General features: G+C 47.4%; 1 protein-coding gene across 1 annotated transcript in view; it reads right to left on the bottom strand.

The window, feature by feature from the left end:
• ANXA4 (annexin A4) overlaps positions 1-21,846 on the bottom strand; it is a 49,027-nt gene that overhangs the window by 25,460 nt on the left and 1,721 nt on the right. The window contains exons 2-3 of the mRNA XM_075601325.1: positions 873-926; positions 385-472 (exon numbers count right to left, since the gene is read on the bottom strand). Of these exons, the coding sequence (XP_075457440.1) occupies positions 385-472; positions 873-881 (97 nt within the window). The 5' untranslated portion in view covers positions 882-926. The remainder of the gene's footprint in view (positions 1-384; positions 473-872; positions 927-21,846) is intronic.

Below are 21,846 nucleotides of genomic sequence, written 5' to 3'. Positions count from 1 at the left end.
TGGCTTTAATGGGTTACATCTGGGCAATTATTTTATTGGACATCTATAAAACCATTTTTTTTTATGTTATTTTGCAAACATGGTGATCAGAGACTTGGTAGGGCTTTGATTTTCCTCTTGCTACACTTTCAAGTATTCCATACGGACAGAAATCTGAAATCTACAGTAATAGACGTTTGTGCTTCTCAGTGCAAGTCTAAGAAGTTTGAGAAACCAGAATAATTAGTTAGAGTACATATCAACGCTATGGCTGTAGAAGAGACCTGCAATGCACTGGGTACATAACCCTCCTGCCCCCAACTCCCAACACTCCTTGCTGCCAAGACAAGAAGATAATATTTCAGGGACTGGTATACGGAGTTCTGGTCCTGACCCAATACTCACCCGTCCCTTTCATGGCTTTCCTTAGCTTCTGAACATCGTCAGCCGCATTGAAAGCTGCATAGGGCTTAATGGTCCCCTTGCTTCCAGCCTAAACAAAACAAATACATATTATATCCAGGAAGCAACTGATAGGTCTGAATTGGTAGAGAGGTCTTTGTAGGTATATTTTTTTAGCCCGGGCTTGTTTTCATATATGTTTCAGACTGAACTCCAAGACAACATACAATATACATTAGAGATGGCCGACTCCAGCGTGATGGTGATCCTATACTTGGAGGCATCGATGCCATGGTCACCGCTTGTATTGATTTGAGGCTGTTAGTACACCAGTACCAGTTAGAGGCAGGGTAGCTCATCTTAAAATGATAGCATTATCTGATGAATATTATCAGTTGGAGATAATTGAACCACTAATCTGCAAGCTGTTCCTCTATTTGCAGTGTTTATTGACCTGTTAATATAACCTCATGCAGGAAATACATACATACCGTTGCCATGATATCAAGTTAATGGTAAACTCGGGATTTCCAAGCAGATGTCGTCTGTTGTAAAAAGAGAAAATAAAATATGTAAGACCAAACTGGATACATGTGTGTATCAGTCACCAACATTTCTGTTTATGTGATTTCTCACCACATATTTGTAATTCAATGTTCTAGCATCTACACACACGTGAAAGAGGGACTTAGGTTTTAAAAGCTCTGTATATATGTGAAGGATAGACCTGAGGTTTGGAAAGTTATGCACACGAGACCTGCAATTATTTTAAACATTGCATTATGCATCTACCATAATTTCCCTACAAGCCAAAGGATTTCTTCCTCGTGCACATGATTGGACATGATAATATCCATGCAACGTCTTATTTTATGGATTTATAGCTTGTGCAAAGTTAGTTCTGGAAATGTGCAGAAACCAACAATCAGAATTGTACAGTAACAACGTCCTTGAATAGCACTGTAATAGATAAAGACACCATTGGCCATTTAACCTCTTTCCGGCAGCCCTTTAAAAAAAACCTGTTCTCAACTTACTATATGTAGCCTAGGCCTCTGGCTATTATCTTTCCTTTGGCCTCAACAGTATGTCCTGTAAGACACAGGCAATGTGGGAAATACACACTCTCATGGAGGCCTAGCTTGCTGTTGCAGCCTGGGTACACTATTGCTGTATCCAGGGGCTGGCCTAACAACAACAACCAGAGTGTCATCATTGGGGATGATACTAGCTGGGTCACATTCCCATGATATGATGCTGTCAGTATCGAAACTGTCCTGTTATGGGGCAGGGTTACAAGCCCCTTCCCTGGGGTACATAAGCTGACACTCCCAGAATTTATTTATTTAGTTATAAAATATTTTACCAGGAAGTAATACATTGAGAGTTACCTCTCATTTTCAAGTATGTCCTGGGCACAGAGTTAAGACAAATAATACATGGTTACAAATACAGTTACATAAATGAACAGGGTATACATTATATACAAGACATTGCATGCACAGTTAAAGATAATATATATTATGGGCGTATGAACAGTTACAGTGAAAATGTGTGACAGCCTTAGATTTGAAAGAACTTAAACTGGTGGTGGATGTAAGAGTCTCTGGTAGGTTGTTCCAGTTTTGGGGTGCACGGTAAGAGAAGGAGGAACGACCGGATACTTTGTTGAGCCTTGGGACTATAAACAGTCTTTTGGAGTCTGATCTCAGGTGATAGGTGCTGCATGTGGTAGGGGTGAGGAGCTTGTTCAGGTAGTTGGGTAGCTTGCCCATAAAGTATTTGAAGGCAAGACAGGAAAGGTGAACTTTGCGCCTAGACTCGATTGATGACCAATCTAGTTCTTTGAGCATTTCGCAGTGATGTGTGTTATAGTTGCATTGGAGAACAAAACGACAAATTGAATTGTAGAGGGTGTCAAGTTTGCTAAGATGGGTTTGAGGTGCCGAGCCATATACTATGTCTCCATAGTCAATAATTGGCATTAGCATCTGCTGTGCGATACGTTTTCTGACCAGGAGACTTAGGGAGGATTTGTTCCTGTAAAGTACCCCTAGTTTGGCATAGGTCTTGGTTGTCAGGGTATCAATGTGCATCCCGAATGTTAAGTCTGAGTCAAACCATATGCCAGGTATTCAAAACTAGTAACAGGAGTTAGGGTGGTCTTAGCGTTGGTTCTAATCTAGAGCTCAGTCGCTGGAAGCTTTAAAAATTTAGTCTTGGTCCCAAAAACCATTGTTACAGTCTTGACAGTGTTTAAAAACAGTTTGTTTTGGGAAATCCAGTTTTCGAGTCCCAAAAAGTCAGACTGAAGTATGTGTTGAAGGTCAGAGAGGCTATGGCTGTGTGCATATAGGATTGTGTCATCTGCATACATGTGTATTGAGGCTTCCTGACAAGTTGTGGGAAGATCATTGATGAACACTGAGAAGAGTAGGGGCCCCAGAACAGAGCCTTCCGGGACGCCACAGGTGATATCCAGGGGGTTCGAGTTAGAGCCAGAGATGGACACATGTTGGGATCTACATGATAGGTAGGACTGAAACCAGTTTAAATTATGCTTCCCTATTCCAGAGCTCTGGAGTTTGTTAAGCAGGATAGCATGATCAGCAGCATCAAAATCTAGGAATACTGCACCAGTGAGTTGACCCCATTCCATTCCACACTGGATTTCATTGCAAACTTTTAGCAGGGTAGTTACAGTAGAGTGTTTGGGGCGAAAGCCAGATTGGAATTGGCTAGGGAAATGTGTCTTGGTATAGAAATCGCTTAATTGGGAGTGGACACATTTTTCCATGACTTTGGATAGGATTGGGATTGGCCTGTAGTTTCAGACAGTGTTTTTGTCCCCACTTTTGAAGATCGGGACAACTCTGGCAGCTTTCCAGGTCTTAGGGATATGGCCTGCAGACAGGATAGAGTTGACTATGGAAGCAATTGGTTTGGCAATTGCTGGGGCACCAAGTCTTAGGAACCTAGATTGTAGTAAGTCAGGTCCACATTGGCTGCTTAGTTTTAATGAGGAGTGTTTGTGTAATCTCCTCTTCGGATACTGGGCCAAATTGAAAATTGTGGGCAATTTTGGGAGGGGGTGGGACTATAGGGGTACTCCCAGGATGAGATTCAGGTTTGTGGTTTGGGTTGCGTTTCGCTAATACGTTAGTAGCACACCCCACAAAGTAATCATTAATGCATTTGCAATGTCGATGGGGTTTGTCAGAGTAATATCGCCCTTAGTGATATTACTTGGCTGTTGATGGTTAGAAGGCTGGAATATGTTGTTGATAACCTTCCAGAAGTTACTGGGTTTGATGTATTCTGGAAGAGATTGTCAGAGTAATATTGTGCTTTTGCATGCCTTGTGCACATGTTCCGCAGGCATCTGTAGTGATTGAGATCCTTGGTAGTGCCAGTTACTTTGTAACTTTTCCACAAGGCATCCCTGAACTGGTAGAGTGCTATAAGGTCAGGTGTAACCCATGGAAGGTGAGCACCCCGTACCCTTATTCTGCGTAGTGGAGCATGGGTATCAGAGTTTTAAGAACTCGGACTGGAAATAGTCGAGCGCAGAATCAGGGTCAGGAATTAAATAGATTCTGTGCCAAGGGCAGTTGGTAAGGTCAGCCAGAAACTGTTGTGGGTTAAAGTTTCTAAATGTTCTAGTGAGGAGAACTTTAGGGCTTGATTGGGGCGGTTTAATTTTCCTTACACAGTACACTATTGCATGGTCACTGAAAATGTCAGGAAGGATGCCAGAGGATTGGATTCTGCTTGGATTTGAGGAGAGAATCCAGTCTAGCAAGGATTGGTTGGGAGATTTCAGGTTTGTCCGTGTGGGTTGGGAAATGAGTTGCGATAGCCTAAGCGATTTAATTTGTGTGTGGATTTTGTGGTTTTTAGGGTCAAGCCAATTGAAGTTGAAATCCCCAAGAACTAGCAGCTCACTCTTCTCATTCAGAGAGGAAATAGAGCCAAGAAACTGGGTGATATCAGTCAGGGACTGTAGAGGAGCTTTAGGGGCGGTAAATGCCAGAAAACAAGATGGGCTAAGAAAAGGGGAGGCAGATTCTGCCAACTAGGATTTCAAAAGAGGTTGGGCTTGGGGGGGCACTGTAACAGTGTAAATTGTAAGGTGTCTGCAATATAAAATAACACCCCTCCTCCTCTCTTTGACCTATCTCTCCTAGAAATGGAGTATCCCTGAATGGCAAAAAGTGCATCAGGGTTTTTAGAGGTTAGCCATGTTTCTGTAAAAACGATGGCTTTTGGTTTATGCATAAGGCACCATGCCCTTAGTTCATCCAGTTTGGGCAGCAGTCCGGATATTTATATGGGCGACAGATAGCCCTTTTTGGAATTTGAAGGGGGTATTCTCAGGGGTATGGGACAGAGTTGAAGTGAGAGGACATGGGTTAGGTTCAATATCACCTGCTAAGGAGAGTAATAGTAGGAGTAGAAATTTGAGTAGTTGTTTGCAAGTTGTACATTTGTGATGTTTGCCATTTGAGTGTGCGGTGGTTGGTGTGCTGGTTTTCAGGGTTCTCCACCAACATTCAGTAGATAGTGCAAGGCTTTTGAGTAATCCAGGGTGTATGGTGATATTGGGCGTCAGCCAGGAGGGAGGCTTTTGAGGTGGATAGAGAGAATAACATTTCAATGAGGCCACGAGAAAGAACAACGTGGAGGTAAAAAGCAGGTTCATTATGCCAGAGGTAGGTAATGCTCCAGTTGTAATCCAGGGGGAGCATGAAGGGAAATAGAACAAAAGACAAAAAACAATCTAAGTGCAGACAGTTTTGAAATTAGTGTATAAATTCTGTGTTCTGTCTTGGCTCATATGTGTTGCCTACCAAGATGTAAGTCAAAATCAAGCGGTTTTGACACACAATGGTCTCTGCTAGAAGGATTTCTCAACCAGGTAAGTGGAGTCTCCAACTCTCAGCTCAGCAGCAATGTGTATGCAAAAGAAATAATTACCATAGTGCAGACCAGTACAATAAAAAAAACTCGACTTTATGGGGTTAAAAATGAACACTTACAATAAAAACAAGTGGTTTAAGCATGTGTCACAATCATTGTGATCAAGGAGAGAAAGTTGTTAACTTCAGGCTCACCCGCCTCCTCCGGTGTGACTGTGTGGACCACCACTCTCTGGGACACTGCACCTCCGGTGGTGAACGCCGTCTTCCAGGCCTTTTCCCCTCGTGGGCTCCCTCTTAAGTGGGTTGTTCTGCTCCCATTCGTAGGTGTTTGCAGGCACTGTAAGGGTCTTAACTTGGAGCTCCCTCTCGGGTGGATGGTCCTGCCTTACTCGCTCCGATGCGTCAGCTGACCTCCAGCACGTATCGGGACTGAGCGGAAGTGACTATGGTTATCATTTCTTTTGCATACACATTGCTGCTGAGCTGAGAGTTGGAGACTCCACTTACCTGGTTGAGAAATCCTTCTAGCAGAGACCATTGTGTGTCAAAACCGCTTGATTTTGACTTACATCTTGTAAGTAGGCAACACATATGAGCCAAGACAGAACACAGAATTTATACACTAATTTCAAAACTGTCTGCACTTAGATTGTTTTTTGTCTTTTGTTCTATTTCCCTTCATGCTCCCCCTGGATTACAACTGGAGAGTGACGATTTGTGGGATTAGTGGAACCAGCTGGGTCTGAGCAGGGGGTTTGAACTTTATAATATTGTTTGCACGTTATTTTATCACGTCACTATTGTCTATTAATCAATTGATTTTACTTATAATTCACTGTATAACACAAGTGTACACTAATAGAGTTAGCGCCGTTTCCTTAACCTTTACTTAGCACTAGAGGTAGGTAATGCTGCATTGAGTTGTTTTGAGCCAAGTGTGTGTGTGCGCAGACTAAACAGCAGGGATCATAGTGTGGTCAGAATAGCTCACCTTTGTTGCCTTGTGCAGAAGAGTTTGTAGAAGGATGCAATCCCCAGTCACACTATAGTCTAACTATATATTCTCACTTAAAACCGCCTCACTATATCATGCTAATGCAGGGGGGGGGGGGGGGTATTGGTTGTATACATCTAAAAGCAGTCACATGACCATCCCCCCTCCCCAATAAATCAGCTTGTTCCAGTTGGTCAATTAGCAGCACATAGTTAAAAAATAAAATAAAAAAATGAAACGCTTTCACGTCATACTCCATTTCAGGGATTTTTCCCCTGTTTCAAAGTTCAAAAAGAAAAAAAAATGGCCAAAGAGATTTCAATTATTTTAACCCTTTGTTAATACAGGGAACATCGATATCTATATCTTTATAATACAATACAATACTTTCTTTTGTTAGTGGGGATAAAGTGATTTACCCAAGTTCATAAAGAGCAGACACTGGAATGTTAAACACTAGGCCGTGACATTAGCACTAGATGACTCTCCAGATGAGCTAACAACAGAACAGACGCCTTACAAAAAAAGTCTTGGGTAATAAGGGCTGATGAGTGTAAGCGCTTTGGAAAAGGGTTTTTAAATCAGCTTCTACTCTGAATAGCTTTATATATTCGGGCAATAAAATGACCAGGAAGAGATTACAATGGAAGTTTTAGTAACTTGGGTACCGAGACCCCACCAGGATTTGTCAAGAAAAATATGAGCAGCTTGTAAGGTGGAGAAAAACTATCCTAGGTTTACTGAAAAAAATAAAGATAAATAATAATAATAAATACCTTTACAACATGAGTTGTATGTATGAAGACTTCATACATAGGACGCATCATTTGTAATTTGACATGTATTCTGATGCATCGGGTCACGTTGAATACCTGATCGACACAATTTAATTAAATGACAAGTGTGTATTTTTGATTTTCTTTAGAAATATCAGCCTGGAGCCCCTCAGCAACAGGGCACCTGACCGCAGGGGCTAGGCGCCCCCCTCTTCCATCTTCCCCCCTTCACCTTTGGTGCCGGTCCACGTGCTGCTTCCCCTCTCCCCTCCAGCTTGGCTGGATTTCATGCTGTTTCCCCTCCTCAGTGTCACAGGGGGGGGGGGGGGTGGCAGAGCTAAGGGGATTCAAAGGAGCACAGTGGAGGGAAGGCACTCTTTGAGAAAGGGCGTTTGCCTGAAACGCGTTAGAGTTTGTTTTCCCCGTTACTATGTGTATTAAATAATTTTTAACCTCTGAATTTTGGCTGCTGGCCCCGTTTCTTCAGCTGTGCACTGCTTTCTATCTTTGGATTGTTTTCCCTGCTATGACCGATCGGCGTGATGCACGCAAGGACAAGAAGCTGCTGTATGTGAGTACTGTGTCTCCCCCTCAAGGAGGTGTTTTCGACTGGCAACAGTGTTATTAATTGAGAGTTTGTCTGGTGAAGTACTACAAGTATTGGATACACTTATATGAAGAAATGTATCCACCTCATGGACGCTTATATAATATAATATAATAAATATAATATAATATAATATAACTAGCTGAGAGCCCCGGCGTTGCCCGGGATGTTTGTGGTGTGGGTGTGGCATTTGGGTGGGGAGTGGTCCACACGGCCCATGTGCGGTGGTAGTGCTGCTGTGGCTGTACTGATGGTGATTGTATCGGTGTGCTGATTTGGGAGGGTTTGGTGCTGATGTGGGTGTGCCGATGGGGGTGGTGCAAAGGTGGCGATGTGTGGGTGCTGATGGTGTTGATGGGGGCTGGGAATGGCGGGGAGCCGAGAATGCCAGTGTGCTGGGGGGGCATGGGATACCGGTGTGCTGATGTGGTGGTGCTGGGGATAGTGTGTGTGTGTATACATGTTTGTGTGTGTAGCGGTCATGTAAAATGCCTACAGTCATCTCTCCTGCTGGCAGTAAGGCCTGGTAAGTGTGGGCATGCCAGCAGTAATCATGGAGGTTTTCCCTCACACCCTGGTGGGGTGCCCTGTGTATGGCTGGGACTGGTCACATGCTCTGACTCCATGGTTAGTGATGTCAGAGGTGTGTCAGCCTCAGAAGCTTACATAAGGCACAGCACTGTGTTCTAAAGTTAGTTGCTGGAAAGTTCTACCTGAGTGCTGAAAGAGTTCTGTCAGTTATGTTATAGTAACTCCATGGGAGGCTGTGTCCAGGGACCTGGCACAGGACAGTGATTCCTGCGGCAATAGTGAATCCCTGATCTAGGTGACCTACCTAACTAAAGGGAGCACTGGCGAGATGAGCGGCTGAATATACCCCATTGTGGAGGGCAGCTATGCCCACCGTGACAATAAAGATGTGTTCAGTCAGAAACCCTCTCGTGTACCTGTGTGGAATGAGTGTACAGAGAGGAGCACCACGGAGGAGTTCCTCGTCAGGATCATCCCTTTGCGGACGCAGGGACCCTGGTGAGGTGGAGGCGCTGCACTGGAACTAGGTGAGACTCAGCACACTACCTCAGCTGCCTGTCTGGACGGGTTCTCCCCACACACCATCATGCGGGAGACTCAGGAGTCCTGTAGCCAACAGGTGCACCAACCGACACTACCACACTGTAATGGGGACCGGTTAGACCACAGGGGCCAATGTGAGATTGGGTGGGTCAGGCCGGGCCAGAAATACCGTTACATTTGGAGGCGAGCTGCTGAGATCAGATCTGTCATCAGGACAGGCTCTAGCTAGGCACACTGGGAAACAGGGAGAGAGTCTGCTGCCACTCTGTGCTGCGTAGGGACGGACCTAGGGGTGGTCAGGGGGCTGACGGGGTATTGTCAGTTCGCAGGGACGACCTAGGGGCCTGAAAGGAGTGAGGGGTTTGGAGCCGGGCTATAGCTGACCGAGTCACCTTGAGGTAGTGCTAGTTGGTAGGATGCCAGAAGGGATAGCCTGTTAACGTGGTCAGGAATCCTGGAGAGGGTCTGCGCTAGGCTGACCAAGAGAGGTAGACGCCCCAAGTACTGCATGGCAGAGCCAGAGTACCTAGCCATTCCAGACACTCACCGTAGGGAGCACAGACTGGGAGGAAGGAGTCACAGCAGACACTGAGAGAGTGAGCCTAGCCTGAGGTAGTGCAACACTGGGTCACACCTAGATTAGGTACACATGTGGTGGTGCATCTGAAGCTAATCTTTATTGTACCGGTGTGGTGGCTGCCCCGCAGAGAGGAGCCCCATTGTACAATCAGAACGAACACAGTAATCCAATGGCTATGCAAAGCAAAATGGCGGCTCCCGCTTCCCTGGGAGACCGCGTGGGCCAGTTGCAGACAATGCGTACATTGCTAGACTTGCAGAGAAATTGGCCGGAATTGGCGCCAATGAAGAAACCCCGCCCTGTCAGGGGTAGTGGCGCGAGAGCTGTGGCCGCGCGGGAAAATGTTGCAGAAACCCGTCCGGGACTGGCGGGAAAACCAGAGCCCCGCCCCTACACTGTGAGTGACGCAGGGCAGAGCCAGGTCTATTCCTTCATAGAATGTGCCTCATTTCCGCTTTATCCCAAGGACAGATTGTTTGAAGAACTGCAGTCGGCCAAATCTGTTCTTCATAATGAAACCAATAGAACTGTAAGGTGCAGTCAAGCACATCCTCAAGGATTTGGAGTCTGGCTATCAGAGAACAGGAAGCTACCCTTTCTGTTGTGTCCGTGTATACAAAACCTATTGAGACTGCCTGTTAGTATGATCTATGACCCCAACCTGCTGCTACTAGACTACAAGGAGGTGTTCATAGAAGGGATAAGGTGTCTGCACAACACTTGTGTTACTTGTGACTTTTCAGGTGGTGAATTGGCGTGGGTACCCGAGTGTGTCTACTGCGGAGTACAGTTTCCAGAGCCAGTTGCAGAAAATGCTGCAAATGATAAAATTGCAGGAACTTGCCCGGGATTGGCGGGAAAACCTAAACCCCACCCCCGCCAGCCGAGTGACGCTGTGCAGAGCCAGAGTCACTCCTTGAAAGAGTGTGCCGCCCCTTCTTTAAATTCCACCAGGGGGAGCGAGAGTTTTGAGCAGTCATCAGCCATTTCTGTTCACCAGGAGGAGGAGCCGGGACTCTATATCACTATGAGCCCTGCTGAAGTTCAGGCTGTCTTCAGGGAGAAGTTACCTAGTGCCTCCCATGACCAACACCCAGCTGTGGTGATGCCCCAGCCGGCGGACCACACCAGTGAAGCTGGAGATAAGGAATCACCTGCCCCGTTATCTATGGAACAGGAGAGACCACTGTGCAAAGTGTCCCCCGTAACCAGCACAACAAAGCGCGAGATAGACATTGGGGTATATCCCTATTTATTGCCAGGAGGCTCCCTGGTAGTAAAGGCGGGGGCGGACACAGCCATGCTGACGGCTGAAGCCCCGCGTGCGGCCTGCACCGAACCAGTTGATCCCGGAGAATGGGGATCGCTCCTAATGATCAGAACGGAGCCTGAAGAGAGAGGGGTCTACAACCGCGGTGAGAACCCGGAACCTCACCGTCGGTCCCCTGCGGGAGTGCCACTCCCCGAGTCGGAGTTCGGCCCCTCGAAAGAGGAACAAGCGACCCTAACGACGGTGGTGATGCGCCTACCGGCGGACCACTACAGCAGTGCTGGAAAAGAACCGGCACTTACCTGTGTCACGGCGGAGTGGAGTCTCGTGTCGCCGGTGCAGAACCAACCAGAGAGGCGGAGTCCCACGGCCGTGGTGACTTACAGCGCGGAAGGAGGAGAAGATTCCATCCCGAGCCGACGGAGCGGTGAGATACATCCTTACCCTCCCCAGGCGCCGGTGGTGGCAACGGCGGAGGAAGGCCTAGCCCAGGCCCGAGCGGAGCGGAGAGCAGAACCATCACTTCCGGCGGCGGATGTCATTGTGGAGAAAGAGATCCCGCATGGGGATCCATCGCAAGATGGCGGAGTATCCGGTTCCGGTGATGACGTCACTTCCGGCGGAGGTAGCGGAACGACCAGAGAGAGAACCACAACACCTCGGCGATCGGGCAGTGCTTCCCGATCACCTGTGTCAACACAGAGCTGGCAGGCTGTGAGGAGAGCTGAGACGGGTGAGGCCCAACCAGCGGCACGTCCGCACAATGATACGGGACTATCCGAAGGCAGAGAGCGGGTCGGAACCCCGCGGATGCCCATTTCCTGTCCCTATGCCCAACCCCATGCCCTAGGTAATGCCCCTGTCCCTGTCACCTTTTCCTGTGGGTCCACATCCAGTTTGGGAGTGTCGGAAGGGTCCCAGGGAATCGGTGAGGAACGGACTGGGGAGAGACTGAACAGCTATGCCTCTGATGGTGGGTCGAGGGATGGAGGGCAGTTGGGAAAAGTATCCGAGTCCCGATGGGTACCTAGTGTGGCCGTAGTTAAGTCTCAGGATAGCTCCAAACAAGAGAGGTGGTCTAGGCCTCTTTCATCAAGGACCTCTGGGGTATCTTCTTGGGGGGATACAGAGGAGGGGGACTCACTAGAGTGGGGGTCTGAGGAACGTAAGGAGACCTGATGGTGGGCAGTAGGACAGTTTACACCTGTGCAAAGGGAGAGAGAGCTACAGGAACGGTGGTTCAAAATTGAGCGCAGGGAAGTAGAGCCCCTATCATGGGTGTTGCCCGGACGGGCAGGGAATGCTGAGCTAATCCGATGTAGCCGGGCCGAGAGGGCCATTATTGCCAAATACAAGGCGTCCCACGGGTTGGAGTACCCGTATGTCCCTGAACCCCTTATGGAGGGAGAAATTGAGTTTAAGATGGGTTCCACTGGTGAGGATAGGGGATATGGTACTGATGAGGAGGAAGGATCAGGGGAAGAAGATTGGGATCCTGGCGGGTTACATGAGAAGTGTCGCACAGAGGGTTACAGCATTGCTGCTTTAAGCCCCGTGGACCATGCTGTGCGCAAGCCACCGTAAGAGGGTATGGTAGTACCACTAATGGATACTCCATAAGGGAGTAACCCTGGTTGTTATACATCTATGTTAGGATGTATCTGTAATGTTTATGATGGAGATATGTACTGTATTCATTTGTACTGCATTATGAGAAAATTTGTGTGATGTTAATTATGTTTTGTGTTGCAGTGCTTCCTGGAAAGAGGTATGCAAATTTAGGTCCCAGCGAGGTCGATGGGATTCACCAGGGGGAGAATGTAGCGGTCATGTAAAATGCCTACAGTCATCTCTCCTGCTGGCAGTAAGGCCTGGTAAGTGTGGGCATGCCAGCAGTAATCATGGAGGTTTTCCCTCACACCCTGGTGGGGTGCCCTGTGTATGGCTGGGACTGGTCACATGCTCTGACTCCATGGTTAGTGATGTCAGAGGTGTGTCAGCCTCAGAAGCTTACATAAGGCACAGCACTGTGTTCTAAAGTTAGTTGCTGGAAAGTTCTACCTGAGTGCTGAAAGAGTTCTGTCAGTTATGTTATAGTAACTCCATGGGAGGCTGTGTCCAGGGACCTGGCACAGGACAGTGATTCCTGCGGGAATAGTGAATCCCTGATCTAGGTGACCTACCTAACTAAAGGGAGCACTGGCGAGATGAGCGGCTGAATATACCCCATTGTGGAGGGCAGCTATGCCCACCGTGACAATAAAGATGTGTTCAGTCAGAAACCCTCTCGTGTACCTGTGTGGAATGAGTGTACAGAGAGGAGCACCACGGAGGAGTTCCTCGTCAGGATCATCCCTTTGCGGACGCAGGGACCCTGGTGAGGTGGAGGCGCTGCACTGGAACTAGGTGAGACTCAGCACACTACCTCAGCTGCCTGTCTGGACGGGTTCTCCCCACACACCATCATGCGGGAGACTCAGGAGTCCTGTAGCCAACAGGTGCACCAACCGACACTACCACACTGTAATGGGGACCGGTTAGACCACAGGGGCCAATGTGAGATTGGGTGGGTCAGGCCGGGCCAGAAATACCGTTACATGTGTATACATTGTATGTGTGTGTGTGTATACATGTGTGTGTGTGTGTGTATACATGTGTGTGTGTGTGTATACATGTGTGTGTATGTATACATGTGTGTATGTATATATTGTGTATATACAACATGTGTGTGTGTATACACATGTGTGTGTGTATACACGTGTGTGTGTGTATACACGTGTGTGTGTATGCACACGTGTGTGTATATACGTGTGTGTGTGTATACGTGTGTGTGTGTATACGTGTGTGTGTGTATACGTGTGTGTGTATACGTGTGTGTGTGTATACGTGTGTGTGTGTATACATGTGTGTGTGTATACATGTGTGTGTGTATACATGTGTGTATGTATACGTGTGTGTGTATGTATACGTGTGTGTGTACGTGTGTGAGTGTATGTCTCCATGTGTGTGTGTACGTGTACATGTGTGTGAGTATAGGTGTACATGTGTGTGTGTGTGTGTACGTGTCTACGTGTACATGTGTGTGTGTGTGTGTCTACGTGTGTGTGTACGTGTGTGTGTACGTGTGTGTATACGTGTGTGTGTGTATACGTGTGTGTGTGTATACGTGTGTGTGTGTATACGTGTGTGTGTATACATGGTGTGTGTGTACGTCTCCATGTGTGTGTGTACATGTGTGTGTGTGTGTGTACGTGTCTACGGGGGGAGGGGAGGAGGGGAAGGGGAAGGGGGAGGAGGGGAAGGGGAAGGGGGAGGAGGGGAAGGGGGAGGAGGGGAAGGGGGGGGAAGGTGGTGGGAAGGGGGGGAGGTGGTGGGAAGGGGGGGTGGAGGGGGGAGGTGGTGGGAGGGGGGGTGGAGGTGGTGGGAAGGTGGTGGGGAGGAGGGGGGAAGGGGGGGAGGAGGGAGGTGGTGGGGAGGAGGGGGGAGGGGGGGAGGTGGTGGGGAGGGGGGGCAGGTGGTGGGAAGGGGGGGCAGGTGGTGGGAAGGGGGGGCAGGTGGTGGGAAGGGGGGGAGGTGAAGGGGGTGGGGGGTGGAGGGGGAGGTGAAGGGGGGGTGGAGGAGAGGTGGAGGGGGGTGAAGGGGAGGTGGAGGGGAGGTGAAGGGGAGGTGGAGGGGGGTGAGGGGAGGGGTGGGTGAGGGGTGGGTGAGGGGTGGGTGAGGGGTGGGTGAGGGGTGGGTGAGGGGAGGTGAGGGGAGGTGAAGGCCGCTCACTCACCCGTCCGGCCGCTCCCTCAGCCGTCCGGCAGCTCGCACGTGGATGTGAGGCAGGAGGCAGCTTGTTGTGGCCGCTCCCCCGCTGTGTCCTGGGCGCTCGCTCCCCCGCTGACTGTAGCGGCGCCGGGGGGGGGAGGGGAGGTGAAGGGGGAGGTGAAGGGGGGTGAGGGGTGGGTGAGGGGAGGTGAAGGGGGGTGAGGGGAGGTGAAGGGAGGTGAAGGCCGCTCACTCACCCTTCCGGAAGCTCCCACGTGGATCTGAGGCGGGAGGCAGCTTGTTGTGGCCGCTCCCCCGCTGTGTCCCGGGCACTCGCTCCCCCGCTGACTGTAGCGGCGCCGGCGGGGGGGGGGGGGGCTGAAAGCGCGGGAGACACGGGGAGAGGAGGAGGTGCGTGCGGGTGTGGAGGCTGATGTTCGGGGAGGAAGAGGCGGAGGCTCCGGGACCGGTGGGTATGTGAGCCCCACCCCCCGGGTTATACATGCTAATGTACACCCCCCCCCCTACTGTGTGTGTGTGTGTGTGTCCCTGTGTGGTGTGTGTCCCTGTGTGGTGTGTGTCCCTGTGTGGTGTGTGTGTGTGGTGTGTGTGTCCCTGTGTGTGTGTCCGTGTGGTGTGTGTGTGTGGTGTGTGTGTCCCTGTGTGGTGTGTGTGTCCCTGTGTGTGTGTGTGTCCCTGTGTGTGTGTGTGTCCCTGTGTGTGTGTGTGTCCCTGTGTGTGTGTGTGTCCCTGTGTGTGTGTGTGTCCCTGTGTGTGTGTGTGTCCCTGTGTGTGTGTGTGTCCCTGTGTGTGTGTGTGTCCCTGTGTGTGTGTGTGTCCCTGTGTGTGTGTGTGTCCCTGTGTGTGTGTGTGTCCCTCCCTGTGTGTGTGTGTGTGTGTCCCTCCGTGTGTGTGTGTGTCCCTGTGTGTGTGTGTGTCCCTGTGTGTGTGTGTCCCTGTGTGTGTGTGTGTGTCCCTGTGTGTGTGTGTGTGTCCCTGTGTGTGTGTGTGTGTCCCTGTGTGTGTGTGTGTGTCCCTGTGTGTGTGTGTGTGTGTGTGTGTCCCTGTGTGTGTGTGTGTCCCTGTGTGTGTGTGTGTGTCCCTGTGTGTGTGTGTGTGTCCCTGTGTGTGTGTGTGTCCCTGTGTGTGTGTGTGTCCCTGTGTGTGTGTCCCTGTGTGTCCTTTGGCCCGTCACTCCACCTCAGGCCAATGAGAGGTGTGCGGGGGCGGGCCAAGGGACCAATCAGATTTCTCCTAGGGACACCGGACATCCAGGCAGGCAGGCAGGCATACAGTGCTTTCACGAATATAGTATAAGAGATATATATATATATATATATAGTGACATAGTCCAAAGATGTTAGGCAGCTTTCTGCCCCATTTTAGGTCAGAAAGTGCAGGAATAGTTAAAAATGATCCGTTCCACAGCTTCCCATTAACTCAGGCAGCTGGATGGAAAATCCAGACCACAGATTACAATGGCTCTAGTTCTCCCTCACCTGCTCTTCTAATCACATGCACAGGTATTTAGAGCAGAGAGGTTTTGCATTTCACTCTCTCTCCTTAGAGCCTGGAGGCTGGGGGTATCGCTGCTCCCCTGTTTCCAGTTTCGGGGTGGACGGCCCCTCCAAGTATCACAGTACCAGAGGATTTGCCTGGACACCACGAACAGATAAGACAAAACAAATGGTTATTGCTGTTGCTAAAAGACTGTGCTGTATCTTGTGACCCTAAATGAGAGAGCATTGTTTTAAGCTGGGGAACCAGTTTAGTTGGCCAGCAGCTGTTAGAGAGACTGATTCTGATGTGTAGTTAGATCCCTGAAAGGGATAGGATTTTGTTTATAACATTTTGGTTTTATTTCTTAAAAATAACAGTGTGGGAAATACTGTAACACTGAAATGTGTGAACTGCTGAATGAAAGTATCTGAGTACCTCTAACTTACACATGTTAAAGCTGCAGTACCTTACTTGGATGAAAATAAAGCAGGCAGAAGCCTGAGTTAAGCAACGTAATACATTGCATGTTCCTGTTTGTTGTATAATTAACCCTAGAAGACTGTGTCGGGAAGAACCCAGACAGACGTCAGCGCTACAAAAGAGGGGCGTTTGTCACAAAATATATATATACACACGTATGTGTGTATGTGTGTGTGTGTATATATATATATATATATATATATAACACAGCACTGGGTCCAGTACTTCACTCATTCAGTGTTATTTGGCTTCTTTTCACACACACACGTGTGTTTAAACTTCAATATTTATACATGTATATGTATCTGCTATCCTGAGCACTGCTATTTGGAACTCTGTTTCTAAACTATCTGTCTAAACTTAACATAGGTTGAATTTGATAGACGTATGTCTTTTCAACCTCATCTACTATGTAACTATGCACCTATGTCTGAAGTGGGCATTCCATGGCATGTGTTGCCTACGTCACACGGTGGCTGTTGGGGGGGGGGGGGGGGCAGGTGTGCATTAACCTGTTCTTCCGTTAGCCAGCGGGGGCCTCTATGGTGCAGATAGTCCCTGAAGCCTTGTGGTGGCTGGGGGTAGCGAGTGGGCAGGGCGCATGCGTGCGATTCCCTGGAACCAGTATCTCTTAACAGCCGGGCCATCGGGCGCCCGGCTTGGTGGGTGTTCGGGCCCTGGTTGGTGTGCCATCGGGCGCCCAGCTTGGTGGGTGTGCGGGCCATGGTTGGTGTGCCATCGGCCTTTACCCGGGGGGAGAGGACGCTGGAAGGGATGGCACTTACCAGGGTTGATTAGTGTAAATAAAGCCGTGGCCTTTGTATGCCAGACCTATGTTGTATGTTTGTTAATTTAGTTATTTATATGTGGGTTGGGGAAGGGGAGCTTCCTTGCATGCTCCAAGGTAAAGTATTAGTAAAGAATTATTAGTGTCATTTTATTTATAATGGCCATACTGCAAAAATAATACATTTTATTAACCTATATAATGAAACATCAGTGCTGCGTCAAATACATTTTTGTGTTGATACATCGCAACTTCATTCTGCGCCAACACCAAATTGAATGTGGCACACGATTTTGATGCACGTTCACTTTTTGGCACACAAACATTCTTTTTAGAACATACCAATTACATACTGTTTGTATCACGAGCACAGCACAGGAACATGGTCATTAAAAACACTGAAAATACCATCTGGAGGAAAGAAAACTAGTCCCTTAAATGGAATGAGTTTGTACAAAAAGAATGGAGTGATAGGTACATTTGCAATACTACTTCCCCTTTTCATTTTTTCTTTTTCTTATTTTTATATGTGTAATTCTACATGGTTACGTAAACTGGCAATCATGTGGTGCTTCTGTTAGCAGTCTGTAAAAATCCAGATTGTGTGCCTAACAAGGACTGCTTAAGTCAGTGTAACTCAGTAGCTACAATGTATCCTTATATTTCCAAGGTAACATTATCTATTGTTATAGTTTACAGCTCACACTGCTGGGAATATTGGCAACAAATGATTACAAACTGGAAAGGGTTGCAAATATCTGGCACTGTTCGGGAGGTGTGTTAAAACCTGCTATAGAAAATCAAAGGACGCTCCGTATATTAAAAATGGCATTAAGAGTTGAATAATAAAAAAATGCAGTAAGTATCTATCTTATAGTTGGTATTACATTACATTGCATCATAGCAGATACACTTCACCACAAAAAATAAAAGATAAACACCTGGGTGGTGCACGAGATTGTCTACGGGGCGCGCGATTTACAGAGGCCTCACGCACTTCACGATGGCCTCTTTAAATTGCACTTATCTTGGCTCAGGCGGCTTCTGGAGACACGTCGCCATGGCAACGCGGCGTCAAATGATGCCACAAGGTCATGTGATGTCACGTTGGCAACGTGACATGACGCTGGAGCCGAGGTAAGAGGGGTGGGGAGCGGAGAGATGGGAACAGCCGACGGGGGCCAGAGAAAAAATAAATTAAAAAATTAAAATTTAAAAAAAAAAAAGTGTTGCGCTCCCCTGGTTTAAAGTATGGAATAGGAATATACTAAACCAAAAAAGTTTAAGAGACAAGACACAGGACACAGGACCGACCTGTGCACAGGAACTGAACACATCAATGCACACGGCTGGAAGACGACATTCCGTTATAAAGTGCAGCCTGAAGCAGGACTCGGGATGGACCTCAAGACCAGCACTTCGAAAAAGAAACGCACTCCCAAGTACTAAAAGTGCAAGAATTCAGAGCTTCTCCAACTCCCGGCAGCAAAGAGTCCAGAGAAAATCAGCTATTATGGATGGGTGTTTCCCCCCCCCTCCCCCTGTTGTACATCTGAATTAAACAAATTTCCCCTTTAGATTGGCAAAATCTTAAGTATATTAGCTACAACACAGCAGGATTTATTTATAACCAGAGTAATGCATCTTGATTCACATACCAATAAATATTTCCTTAATTCTCCATTATGTCCACAAATGAGAAGTTGTGTGTGTGCTTGCTTAAACCTCCTAAAGTCCTCCAAGTGCTGCATATAACCGCTCCCTAGAACTCCTCCGTGTAACTGCTCCCTATATAACCCCTCCTGCTCCAGATAAACATGCTCCATAAAACTGCTCCCTGTAACTTCTCCTATTGCTCCATAGAACCCCTTATTGCTCCAGGTAAACAGCTCTCCATAACTCCTCCCGTCGCGCCATATATCTGCTCCCTACATGTCCTGTGCAGCAAAGCAAATTAACTTGTGCAAGTACATACCAATAAATAACTTATTTAATATATGTGAAACATAACCTTGAATAAAACGATCCAGTGCACTGAAAAGCACTTTCTTTCACTTTCTCCCACTCTAGCTGATACTGTCTGCCTCTTGTGTATTAGTTAAATGTATTTATTTATTGATGCATTAAAGGCTTGGTTTTTACATACAGTATGAGACACTACTGCATAAACCAGGTCTAGACTGGACCTATTTCAGAATTTAAACCAAGAAATAAGCATACAAAAACTCACGCGCAGTCTGCTCCCAGCTGAGTTTTCAAAGGGCTGGAGAAAAACAGGCGAACATTTTGTCCCACCTCACGTGTTACAGAATTAGTGTGGAGATCCTGCCAGGATATGGGTTACTCACTTCTTTTGGCAAAGGGTACACCAGTGAAAAGTTGTTTTTAAATCAGCAATCCAACAAAAAAGCCAATATAATCTTCAACCCACCCCCCAGCCCCATAGACGTCATATAATGTTAGTATCTGGTCCCCTGAGCATGTCCTGCTCTATGAGATTTAAAAAAAAAACCTTTGTGTCAAAATTGAGCTTTTCTCCCCCCCCCCCTCATCTTTAGCTGCTGAGGTTACCATGTTAACCTAAATTTAACTTGATCTGGGCTATAGAGCTCCATTTGTTTCCTGGGCACTTAATTAAAAATAAAAAATTAAAAAAAAAAAAAACAGTAAGAGGAGATCTAAGCAAGTAAAATAAAAATTATAGCAGAAGTTACCTCTGTCCCGTCCCCCCCACCTTAATTTATGGGAAGCTGGGGGTCCTCCATACAGAACCACATTCATTTCTGGTGCAAGGATCCCCCTGGCTCCCGAGATAGAGTACCAGGAAATGTGGTCCCTTTTTTTCCTGGCACTAAAAATATTATACATGCTTCCGGTATGTGTGGGTCCTGATTTATATAGCTCACACTATTAGATTTATTCGGTTTCTCATATTTTAGGATAGTCTTGGGTCTACCCCAAAACACTTCTTAATACCCTTACTGCATTAATCTCCCGACCCCCTCTGCTGGGAGGCTCTATTGGAAGAAACATCAGGCAGACATCCTAGGATACATCTTCACCTATCTTTAATTACATTATAGTAATCTAACATTTGCCTTTTTTGCTTTTATTAAGACCCCTGCAGAGACAAACGTTGGATTACTATTATGCAATTAAAGATATGTCAAGACGTCCAGGGAGTGCTGCCCAGAGCTTCTTCCATTGCAACAAGATGCCCTGGGAAATAAAGGAATTTCCTTGCATTTGAAGCACTTCCACCTATGCATGCATACTTAAAGTAGCAAGCCAAGTGGCCATGTTTTTCCATTTGTTTTATTTGATTGAAGCAGGGGGGGACACAGCTGAATCCCCTTAATTTCAGCTCTGCAGATCCCCTGCTTCCCGATATACTTTCCTTCATAGAGAGAGTGCCGGTAGCTTTGCCAGCAAGGATCATGTAATGGCAGATTTTCAAAGCCCGCACATCTTGCAGGCCAACAGAAAGCCATGATGTCACCCCGTGCAGCTTCCCATTGGCCCAAATGACACGGGAGCTTTAAACTTTGCTGAGATACCGGAACCCCCTTTGGAGGCAAGTCTTATGGGAAGCAGGAGGTCCCGGAACTGAAAATAATGGGTTTCAGCTCCGGAAACCCCTGCTGCAATGCCATGTGGAAACAATAAAAGGCCGCTTGGATTTCTACTTAAAAATGTGCAGTCAGAAACATCAGTAGTGTTTGCAAACAATCCATAATATACTTTCATTTCTATGAATCCACCACCATAAAAGGACTTCCACACATTTTCCCTGAGCTCCCCACCCACCAGCTTCACCGCGTGACCTCGTCCTAGCACTTCTCTTTCTCTGAAACCTGCACCTTGTTGAAACCTTTGATATACAGTATTTAGCAAATAAAAAATACCACTTGTGAGCACATTTACATGACAGACAGGTCTGCAACACTGCCTTCCTCATGATGTCTCAGCGTACAATGCTTCAACTACAGCCAGGGATTCTGGGTAATGAAAATGCACACGCAGTGTGTCATCTTTTGATTCTTGTCCATTTTAACATGGACCCCTACAAGCTTTGATATATTTATAAATTGTAATCACGCCCCCCACCCCCAAGCTGTACATATGCACAGCACTAACATGCTTAAGGAGTTCAATCTGGGCAGCGGATACCATTTTCACAGATAGTGTCCTTATTACAAAAGTGGAGACAACACCCAGTTCATTTACTTTGACATCAGAGCTTGGCCCCTCTCATTTAAAGGGGTATTCCCACCTGGCCAACTTTTTTGTTTTAAATACTATGTCTCTACTTGCTAGGCCTCCCCAATGGTAATATACAGCTCTTGCACTATAAGAAAGTTGCCCTGGCGAAGAGGGGATTGAGGAAGAGACAAAGCTTGACATGTTATTGTATTTCTCACTTTTTTTCCTAGAAGGGATTGCCCCTTTAAGTGCTGGGCTCGGAAGGGAGATATTTCGAGCAGAAAAACCACACATCTCTTTACCACTCATACACCAGAAGATATGACTTGTAAGCTGCGGACACATTACACAGAGCCTATACCCTATATTGTCATAGTATTTACAACAAACGCACAAGTCGGCAAGATAAATATCCAAGTTGCCTGTGTATGCAGCAGGGGGATTAATAGGCACACAGTGTTGCACATATCATAGGAACGCCAGCAACGCACACACCCCTCCCACATAGTCAGCCCCGCAGGG

This window comes from Ascaphus truei, chromosome 5, assembly GCF_040206685.1.
Source record: "Ascaphus truei isolate aAscTru1 chromosome 5, aAscTru1.hap1, whole genome shotgun sequence".
Lineage (NCBI taxonomy): Eukaryota > Metazoa > Chordata > Amphibia > Anura > Ascaphidae > Ascaphus > Ascaphus truei.
Note: the sequence above shows the minus strand (reverse complement) of the source record. Positions and strands in the feature narration are given on the sequence as shown.